The sequence below is a fragment of the Nanorana parkeri genome, unplaced genomic scaffold (genome assembly GCF_000935625.1).
Source record: "Nanorana parkeri isolate BGI_ZX_2015 unplaced genomic scaffold, ASM93562v1 scaffold46, whole genome shotgun sequence".
NCBI lineage: Eukaryota > Metazoa > Chordata > Amphibia > Anura > Dicroglossidae > Nanorana > Nanorana parkeri.
The window spans coordinates 1602458-1613804 of record NW_017306314.1 but is presented as its reverse complement, the minus strand read 5'-3'; the positions used below and the strand labels follow the sequence as shown (position 1 = coordinate 1613804).

At 42.5% G+C, this 11347-nt stretch overlaps 1 protein-coding gene across 1 annotated transcript in view; it reads left to right on the top strand.

The window, feature by feature from the left end:
- POLR1B (RNA polymerase I subunit B) overlaps positions 1-4036 on the top strand; it is a 23566-nt gene extending 19530 nt beyond the window's left edge. Inside the window, exons 12-15 of the mRNA XM_018573221.1 lie at positions 233-389; positions 872-1068; positions 2093-2346; positions 2983-4036. Of these exons, the coding sequence (XP_018428723.1) occupies positions 233-389; positions 872-1068; positions 2093-2346; positions 2983-3865 (1491 nt within the window). The 3' untranslated portion in view covers positions 3866-4036. The remainder of the gene's footprint in view (positions 1-232; positions 390-871; positions 1069-2092; positions 2347-2982) is intronic.
- The last annotated feature ends 7311 nt before the right edge of the window (positions 4037-11347 follow it).

Below are 11347 nucleotides of genomic sequence, written 5' to 3'. Positions count from 1 at the left end.
GGGGGGGGGGGAGCCTTATTTGCATGGGTCACTTGAAGGGGTTTTTAACTTTAGGAGTACACCTGCAGCAGACCACCCCCCCTTGCCCCTTCCTTTTCTGAAGAAATACATTGACTGTCTTCATGTAACAGGGAAATGTTTATTCAAACTGCGCTCATTGTAGAAATTACTGTTGGAAATATTTTTGTTCTTTAATTGCAGTTTGACATGTAATGTGTTTTTTTTTCCCCAGGTCTTTTTGAACATAGCGATATACAAAAACGAAATTGTCCCTGGTGTCACAACTCACCAGGAGCTCTTTCCACACAGTCTGATGAGTGTGGTAGCAAACTTTATTCCCTTCTCTGACCACAACCAGAGTCCTAGGAACATGTACCAGTGCCAGATGGGTAGGTCCATTACTGTCTGTGTGTTCTAAAACATAAATTGCACTGCCAACTGCCAGTGAACCGACCAAGAGCAAACCTAATAACAAAAAAGGCCTTTTTTCTGCAATTGCACGTCTGTCCGTCCATCCGTCCGTCTATACATCCTTTTATTATATCTCAAACACTGATGCATTTAAACATTTTTCAAAGTGTATGCATAGCTAAACATATTTTGTAGCTTTGCATATCCATCTTACAGGTTGGTGATGATGCACATCTACTTTTAGCGATATGCAGCCCAATTGGATTATAGGGGCTTTGGCATTTGCACACATGCAAGATATTATTAATGACTTCTGCCATGAATTGTGCCGGGTCTTAGTAAGTTTCTGTTTTTATTTGGCGTTGTGCACTAGTTTCTATATATAGAGCCAATAGATTCTCTTTAGGATGCCTGGTTTACAAAGTACTTCTCCAATTTATCATAATGTTTCCTTTTCCAGGTAAACAGACTATGGGCTTTCCACTCATGACCTACCAGGATCGCTCTGACAATAAATTATATCGTCTCCAAACCCCACAGAGCCCGCTTGTGCGTCCCTCTATGTATGATTACTTTGACCTCGATAATTATCCGGTTGGCACCAATGCTATCGTTGCCGTCATTTCATACACAGGATACGATATGGAAGATGCTATGGTATGTTATGTTTTTAAATGCGTTCATCCTTATACTCTAGTCAGTGGTCAATATTTTAAGTCGATCACAAAGTGTGAAACAACACTGTGTATTGCACTGTTTACCATTTTAATCAGTCATGTTTGCAGTCACTCATATCTAAATTGATCACAAATCGCTATGTGTATGGCTGCCTTTATGGGTTCAGTTTTAGCTTTTGGTAGCAGCTCCTCCTTCAGGGTATGTAGGAACTAGCAGTTGACAATATCTGAAGGTTGTATTTAAATGATGTGCCAAGAAATTTGACATATTTTCTACTAAAGTATATGTCCAGTTTTGGCTTGAGTGGATTGGGATTAGAATTCCTGTTAAGTTTTACTTCTATCCTGGGCTCTGTTAAAGACATTCCCCCCTTACTCCCTGTCCTGACAGGAAGAAGTAAGGTATGCTCTACAACAACTCATACACAAAAAAATCCTTTCTTTAAAGGAGTAGGGAAAGATTGTAAGATTATTATTTCTGCCTGTGTCTCTGTTTGCAGATTTTCCCTCACATCCTGTCTAGTAAAATGTCAGCAGGACAGAAAGCGAGAGTAAATCTCTCTATAGTATTAAAAACTTGACGGGTTCTAATGCTCCCCCACTCTATTCGAGACAAAGTTCAGTACAAATAGTGAGGTTGGACCTCCCCATCAGAGACGCAGCAATAAAACCTGACTGTGGACACCAAAAGGCTGCTTCACTAAAACTAGAAAAGAAAGTAAGAACCTCCGTAATATATGACAACCAGTCGGATATCGCCATTTTGTTTTATGAAGAAGGAAAGCATTCAGATTGGTCACTGTGGCCAACTGAGTTTGGGTCTCATTTATTTGTATCCAGTTTAATGAAGCTGCTTTGTACTGTCAGTTACAAAAACTTCCCACGTCCCCGAGCAGTATGTGTATTTTGGCTGTGACAGCTGCAATGGTTACTAAATATGTTCAATTTAGGTGTCTCTTGTAGTCATTTTTTGTGTTGATTTCAAGTGTTTTTGTATTTTTCAGGTTTTAAACAAGTCATCTTGGGAGAGAGGATTTGCCCATGGTAGTGTGTACAAAACAGAATTTATAGATCTTTTTAAAAAAATCAAAAGTGCGGAAGACAACTTGGTGTTTAGCATCAAACCAGATGATGAACGTGTCCTAGGAAAACTGGATGAGGATGGCCTGCCACCAGTGGGAGCTATTCTGAAATTTGGAGACCCATTTTATAGTTACATCAATCAAACTACTGGGGAGAACTTCATTGTTTATTACAAGTAAGAACTTCCTAAATTCTCTTTTATCCCCTCATCATCTTGGGAGCCGATTTGAAATTGAGAACAGATACAGGCCGGACACCACAGTATTACTACATGCAGCAGCCTGCACTTTACATGGCATTCACAACATACAGGATGCAGTGTGGATTCTTTGGTGTCCCGTAGAGATATCTCTACTTAGGTTATGCAAACCCTAACAATGCACTTCTCTTATTTGCTCCCTTTTGATTTGTTAAATGTATAATTAAAAGCATTTTATTATGTGTGTGTTAGGTGCTCGGTAGGTATAACAAAACAAAAAAACTTGCTGATTCTGTCAGTTATTCAGAGCCGTTCTGTATCCTGTGCACTCCGCTTGTGTTCGCTCATATAGTATAATCAGCCCTCTGGTTTTTTCCCTGCACTACAAATATTTCCCCCCATGTACAGGAGAGATAAAGATAATCTGTAATTCAGCAAAATACATCTGGTCAGGACAGACACCAATCACATATGATTTAAGTTTAGGAAGGACTATGTGATGTCTGCTCATAACAGGAAGTTAGAAGCCGAATACGCTTGTAATGTTTATATTGTTAAGGTTGTTAGTGTGTCTTGCAAGATGGTCTAAATTTTGTTTGTGTCTTGTTTCAGGAGTAAAGAAGACTGTATGGTGGACAACATCAAAGTTTGCAGTAATGACTTGGGTACTGGAAAGTTTAAATCTGTTTGCATCACCATGAGGGTGCCCCGCAACCCAACCATTGGAGATAAATTTGCTAGCAGGCATGGCCAGAAGGGCATTCTCAGTAGACTGTGGCCATCAGAGGATATGCCATTCACTGAAAGTGGAATGGTGCCAGATATTTTGTTCAACCCACATGGATTCCCTTCAAGAATGACCATTGGGATGTTGATCGAGAGCATGGCTGGTAAATCGGCAGCCTTGCATGGTTTGTGCCATGATGCCACACCTTTTACCTTCTCTGAAGATAATTCAGCTCTGGAATATTTTGGCGAGATGCTGAAGGCAGCTGGCTATAACTTCTATGGCACAGAGAGATTATACAGTGGCATTAGTGGGGAGGAGCTGGAGGCAGACATTTTTATTGGCGTTGTCTACTACCAGCGCCTGCGTCACATGGTTTCCGACAAGTTCCAAGTAAGGACAACAGGAGCTCGAGACAAGGTGACCAACCAGCCTGTGGGTGGCAGGAACATACAGGGAGGTATACGTTTTGGAGAGATGGAACGTGATGCCTTGCTGGCCCATGGTACATCCTTCTTGCTCCATGACAGACTTTTTAACTGTTCTGATAGGTCGGAGGCCCATGTGTGCATAGAATGTGGCAGCCTCCTGTCCCCTTTTCTAGAGAAGCCTCCTCCTTCCTGGTCATCCATGCGACACAGGAAGCACTACTGTACGATCTGCGGTCGCTCTGATACAATTGACACCGTGTCTGTGCCCTACGTGTTTCGATACTTTGTGGCCGAGTTGGCAGCAATGAACATCAATGTGAAGCTAAATGTCAGTTAACAACAAAGTTGTTATGCCAAGTGCCTTGTTTTACAGTCAACAGCAATCTGTGCCTTGTGGACATAATGGTGAATAACAATTTGGACTTGCGAATTCCTTGTCTAATTCTGTAGATTTATTCCTGTGACAAATATATTTTAATTCTGTTCTGTGAAAATTGAAAAAAACAAAAATGCTTATTGGTTTTATTTTCTCTTTTTCTTTTCATACTTGGGACAGGGCAGAGGTGACAGTGTTATAAAAAAAATAGTAGAATTAAAGAGGTGCTGTAATATTCGGCAGTAAACCGGTTTTCTAGAGTACTTGAAGGCATCTTGTGGTTTGAAGTGTAAAGGTGTCCACACATGTTACAGTCCTATTTTCTAATTCTGGCCATACACTGTAAGATTTTGTTTTCCCACAAAACCTAGCAACCATATGATATGGACGCCTTCTTTATCTTAAGTACAGTTACTAGTAAAATCTTTTTTTTTTTAAACCTTATGGTGTCGTTGTTTTAACCAGTGGTTACAGGTTATAGGTCTGGACAGCAAATTGTATGTGACCTGGGAGCCCCTGAACCTGCATGCAGATCTTGACTATTTTGCATTAGCAAGCTCACTCTGCATCCCACCAAGCAGCATAAGCCTTTCAGTAGGGGCCTGCATTACAGTGCAGTTGCCATTTCCTGAAACCCCAGAACACAGAGTTTAGAGCGCCGTAAGCTTAGTCTGGTGGCAGTACCCATTATCCCATCACGTTAATTTGGTAAGGTTTTACTGTGAACAGTCTTACTTTAATTAAAACCCTGTATGTTGTTTACAGTTCTATATTTTCCATTTATCAAACCCAAACCATGTTCCAGTGCTGATCGAGCAGCTGTAAAACTTTCAGCAGAAAGCAATCGGCTAAGGAAATGAAATAGTTTAAAGTCCAGCAAAATGTGACATACATTGGTGTCAGTGTAAGGGTTAATGTATTTTCTGCATATTATGCTGTAAAAGCCTCCCTTGTACAGACATCTAAGAACTCTGTTTGGTGCTGCCATCTTGCATATCATACCAGTATTCCCAGCAGAGTCAGAGCTGTCATTCGAGTGACACTGTAGCAGGAGTAGGCAAACTCTGCCCCTCCAGCTGTGGTGCAACTACAAGTCCCATTAGGCATTTCAAGACTTTAACAGCCACAGGCATGACTCCCAGATGCATGATGGGCTTTATAGTTTCACCACAGCTGGAAGGTTGTGGGGGGGGGGAGGGGGCTCTATTAATTTGCTAGAAAGTTCAGAGACCCACTGTAATTCAAAACATAATTTTTGCAAAGGAAAACACTGCATGTAAGCATTTAAATCAAATGACCCGCTGTGCAAAAAAAAAAGCCCATCAGATTCCAGGAGACAAAGACCAGTGTGGGGATCCCTCATTGACCTTTTGGGTACTAATCTGTGAGTACCCTGTTAGGACCGTTCAACATGGCAGACTAAATGCAAAGGGGCAGGGAAAAAAGGATAGCCAGCTCCAGTCACAACTCTGTCATGGAGGAAGTTTCTGATTTTAAAGTGAATTTGTCATCCAGGCTGATTAGCTAAACCTAAAGCAGGCCCTGTCTAGGAAAGCCTTCCGTGTGCCCCATGTTGCTTCTCACAACAAAGCACTCCTTATTCCTTAACTAGCCATGGAGGACATGTTTGCTTTAGAATTATAGACTTGTAGTGGCTGCCACTGCTGACTTATTTTTAAGTCCCTTGGGTCCCATGGCAGTCATCCTTATCCTGGCTTTACTAACTCATGAGCCACTGACCTGGTATTGGCATATGAGGTGTATTTTGTATTCTGCACTAAACAACTGACAATTAGAATCTATTTGGAGGATGTCATAGAGCACTTTTCTCAGGATTTATTAAAGTGAACCAGCACTAGAGTCAGCCTGATAATGCATCTTCATTTTGTAATATCTGCCAGCTACAGGAACCTAAACATCTGTATATATTCGGCCGAGACTGGTAGTTGTGCTGCATCAGAAAAAAAAATTGCATTCCTGTGCCTTGGCAGATCATTCAAAGTGAATGAGCTGCCGTCATAAAATGCATTAACGCAAAGGAAGGGAGAAGTGGGAAGGGGCTCCAAAAATTAGGAAAGGGGCATTGCTCCTAATATTTGTGTGTAAATTATTCTGGTCCTGTATGCAACCCTGCAGCCACTGTAATTAAATCTGGTGTCTAGCATTCCCCTAAAGTGCACCACCCCCCCACCCTTCAGAAAAAAAAATGGTTTTCTATGTAGGCTTACATGACCTAGTTTGGCCCCCTAGGCGAAGGGACTCCTGAACCAGTCTGGTGTCATAACCAGTACTGCATGCTTCCTCAAACAGACTAGTTCTGTGTGTAGACATGCTCTGCTAATCAACCAGGACAGAATGCTGTATAGACCCCCCCCCCCTTTTTACCCTGCTTGGTACCCTGTACAGTATTGTACTCTTTCCCACCCTGCCTGGAGCCCTGTACAATTCTGCACTCCTCATTTTTCCTGATGTTATGTACATTCCCATGTCCCTTTTCAACGTGTCAGGTGCCCTGTTCAGTCCCATCCTGGTTCTCAACCTGATTGATGCCCTTTTTGCATCTCATACCTCCTCTTACCTCACCTGGTGCCATAATGCCCCCCTTCCCACTCTGCTTTATGCACTGTACAATTCAATGCATATCCTACCCTCCCACCCACGCAGGGCCGGATTTCCCACAAGGCCCGGCCTTGGGGCAGCAGGGGTGTGGAATTCTTATCTCCCAATGCTTGGGACATGCATTTCCAGGCGCCAGGTGGGTAGTTATTTTCTACCTTTTAGCCCTGCTTTGGGCAAGCAGAGCTAAATGTACAACGCGGAAGCCTCTGCTTGTTTTGTCCAAGTGATCTCAGTGATTTTGCCAAGATCAATTGTATGCAGCCTGCAGGTCTGCCATTCTCTGTGGGGGTGGAGGGGGTGCATTGAGGAACCTGGCTTTGGAGCAGCAGGGAGAGTAAATCTGGCCCTGCCTGTACGATACTAACATCACTGCACTTGTAGTCCATTGATTACTTCCACCCCATAACAAAAGGTCCATAACTCCGTACAAACTGGGACTGGGTTGTAACCAATCCAGGAGCCCGTGCATTGCAGCTGCCATAATAAATGTACAATCCTGGTGATTGTATGCCATGTTTTCATGGTAAACCCTAACTATGAATGTAACGGAAGCATGGTCTAACAGTTGGAGTGTAAAAAAAAAAACACCTGAGGTTATTAGGTGGAACATGTACCTATAAAGTTAGATATATATATATAGTTACCTTACGATACCTCTCCCGCATCGCTGGGTGCAACCTCACCGTCCTTCTGGGAAGATTCGTGGGGAATGCTGTGCAGGTGGAATCTTTGAGAAGACCGTTTAAAAAAAAAAAAAAAAAAAATTTACATCCGTTTTATTGTAAATTTAGAAAGTACAACAAAATGGCTTCCATTACTATACATGAACAGCAAAATTCACATTGTACATAATTGTTTGACATATAGCAATAATCAAATCAGAGTTCCAACATCCCCAATAGTTGTCTTTCCATTGGATAAAGAATCGCAGCTATGCAAACTAGAGACTCTTATAGGAGTGGAAACTAACACATGGTGGCAACATGTCTAGGAGAAAAATGCAATGCGCCTCTCCTCCCATGAGCCTGGTGTACTTGCAGCAAGCTCTGTGGAGTGCAGAGGGAGACGTTAGTCAGGAGTAACAGCCATTACCCTAAGGTAGGTGTCGGTAGTTTGGAAGGAAGCCCAAGATCTCCAGGTAGATCAGAAAGTCTCCTTAGTATTTCGCAACATGGATGCAAGTTCCTCCATCAGATCTGGTCAATTTTAGAAAACCACAAGCGAAGCCTGGGAGTACTTGATTGTTGCCACAATAAAGGAATGCATATGCGAGCAGTGTTCAGAAGGTGCCTAGTCAGGGACATTTTGTATTTTGCGATAGATATAGCTGTCAGGTGAAGCAGACATGCGGCAGGATTATCTATCAAGTCTACCACCACCAAGTCTTTCAAGGTTCTGGTAACTTCATGCCAGAATGGTTGCAATTCGAAGCAGGACCAGAATGTATGCTACAGTGTGCCTGGAGCAGTCTGGCACCTCCAACAGACAGAAGGAACATGGAGTGTATTACTGTCGGGACCCCCTACCATCGGGACATAATTTTATAGCTATGCCTTTAAAGTCTTGCAAGCAATAGAAGAGTGGTGTGCAAAATAGAGTATCCGGTCTTTTTAAACATGTAAATGTAGTCTCAAGGTCGCGTTCCCATTTTGCCAGGAGCGCCAGGGTGAAATATGGAATAAAGCATAGAAACCACATGACGAATAGGACCTTCCTCTTTGCAGAGTTTCTCAAAGGGGAACAATCGCTGAGGATGAGGAACCAAGGTCAAAAAGTGTTGTAATTGAAGGGCACTCCATTGATCTAGAGGGGGGTCTGTAAGTCGGCAAAGTTCACCTGCCTAAAGCCATTGGGTAACCGAATGCATGTCACATATATGGAATTTATTTGCTTCATGAAGGCAGCGTAATCGGGGGTTGTCTAGGCCCGGCGTCAAGTCTTGGTCACTAAGCACTGGGGTCATAGGGGAGGGAAATGGGGAAAGATCAGTGGACCGAAATAGAGATTTGGCAAGCAGAAGTGTAGGTGTAATCGTGGGATGAGAGCGCAAGGAAGCTGACAGCGGTGCAGAAAACCAAAGTAGTCCCGCAATCAGGGAGCCAGCATCATCTTCTTCCGTACAGCCCCATTGCTTGGTCTTTCTATGACAACACTAGTCAAGTATTCTTGCAAGGTGGGTTGCCCTATAATATCTGGCCATGTCAGGGAAGCTAATGCCCCCACTATTTTGGGGTAAAATTATGACATCATAGCGAATTTTGGGGGAGCGTAAGACCACAGGAATTTGGTAAACATCTGGCGTAAACGGTGAAAAAACTACTGAGGGATCCGTATGGGGATAGCTGTAGGATCGTCATTTTAATGGCATTACAGCGACCAAACCATGGCAGAGACATGGAATGCCACGTCAAGTGGTCTTGTTTAGTCTTCTGTTATAAGGGACAAAGTTCAGGTCATATAGCTGATCACAGGCTGCAGCTACATAAGTGCCCAGGAATTTCAGTTTGTCCGTCGAGGAAGGAGGAATGTAGACGACCAATCTGATTGTGGTAAGGCGATATTGAGGGCAGCGGGTTTTGAGAAATTAATTTTGAAGGGATGGGAAATGAAGAAGATCAAGTCGCCCGCAAAAGCGGCCACTTTATGTTCGCCTGAGTTTTTTACCAACCTGCCTAACCTCTCTATGTCTCATAGCCCTAAACTTCAGCCTCTTTACATGTTAACCTAAAAGAAAACCTACCATGAGATAAATATGGTGGCTGTCACTGCTGATCTTTCCTTCTGGAAATTCTTGGTGTGTGGTTTATATTGATGCTTTGGCTTTACAAATTTGAGTCCCAGACCTGCAACAAGTATAATTATAAGAAATCCAGACTTCTCTCTGACCCTCATTTGCTGCAAGCTTGTTCTCAGTCAATGACAATGAAGTATTGAAGGCAGGCAGCTTGCATTTTCACAACAAGAGGTCAGCAATGGCAGCCCCATATTTCTTTTTTGATAGGGGTATTTCAAAATGTATATAAACCCCCGAAATGTTTATATATTGTAGTTTCCCAGTCCTTAAATGTGGTGGCTGCACTTTCTGACGTAAGCTGGCCATCCACTGGTAGATTTTCATATGAACGTTCATACAAAAAAATTGATCAGAACATTCAATAATGCCATTAGAGACTTGTAGAATGCCCTTTAAAATTTAATTTGATTTTTGATTGGATTCAAAACCATCGTCGTTTTGACCTCATTAACTATTGGAAACATTAAACGAAGGTTCTGAAAATTTGAAAACAATTCTACTGTTGTATAGGCAGCTTTAGGGTGACTTCAGTCTGTGGAGGAGCAATCTAGCCACCTTTGGACAGCGGCATTGTTAATCTGTGGAAAGGCCATACACTATTACACTACACCTGCCGGATGAACAGGAAACATCTGGAAGGTACATTGGTCCATGCTAAACAGATGGACGAATCTCCTGCTGGGCTATTGTATTCTGAGAGCACCATCCACTGCTGTCAGATTACATAAACAGTGACTGACAAAAATGTTTGGCCCTTCAAATCATTTAAAGGAGGACTATGAGGTAAACTTTTTTGCCCATAGTTCTCTTCAGGGTTACGGGAGGACATATACTGTGTCCTCCGGTGACCCAAAACTCAGAATATTGCCCACTATATGCTGAGAGCGCAGGGCCGCTCCACAGCTGGGATGGGTCCTGACGAAACTGTCGAGATCCTCCCCGCTGGCTGATTGACAGCTTACTCTTCCTCTCTTGAGGCAAAGTCAGCTGTACCCACCTCCTGCCCCGTCTGTTCCTACAAGTCAGCGATGGAGAAACGGAGAGGGGAGGGGGGAATCCTTGCAGGGAGTGGTGACTGACAGTCGAGACTCTGCAGGGCTAGGACCTGGAAGTCAGCGATCGGCAGTATGTGTTCGATGGCATCCCGATCAATAGAGCCGACCTGTGACAGCTTCTTTGTCAGAGGTCAGCTTGAATTATGGAGATGTGTTTTTCACTCACCCCATAATTCTCCTTTAAGATAATTCCCAAGGTCACATCCAATCTTCTTATTTCCTTTCAGGAGACCAATGCAAGTGAACGTCATATAGGTCCTAAAAAGACAGACACACAAGAATAGATCTAATAGTGGGATTCCACTACATGACCTAAAAAGAAACAAATTACATTTACATATGACTAGTAAGTCTAGTATATCTAGAAAGCTTCACATTAAATCGGCATCTTCACTGATCTGTTATTTTGGCTGGTACATTATATATACAATATTACAACCACAAGATGGCACTGAATGTCTTGTAGTATATAGTAGTACAACTAGTAGTAGTATTGTCTTGAGTCACAATTTTACCTGATAGAAAATTATGACTTTTGCTCTTTTTATCACAGCTTTGGATCATTTAGTTGTAACACAGAAAAAAAAGATTTCACTATGGACAGAAATAGTGCTGATTTCAATGACTGCGAAAGCAAGCCTATATCCTTGGCTTTTTATTTTCACAACTCCTTGTAGGATGGTTGGTCCTGTCAGGAATCTGGCTGATGGGAAAGAAGAGCTTATAAGAACATCAGAGCAGGTATGTGCAGGAATCAGGCTATGGCTTCTTGTCCCTCCAATGTTTGAGGCACAGTAGTTCTCCTGGATATACTACTAACACTACCATAGTTGACCTTGCATCACCTTATATTTTTTTCATGTTTAGTGCATGCATGCTATGCAGTGTGTCACAATTGCAGTTAAATGGTTGATAATATAATGAGTGAAATGTCACAGATTCAGAAAATTTGTTGGTTGCCAAAAGCCCAATATT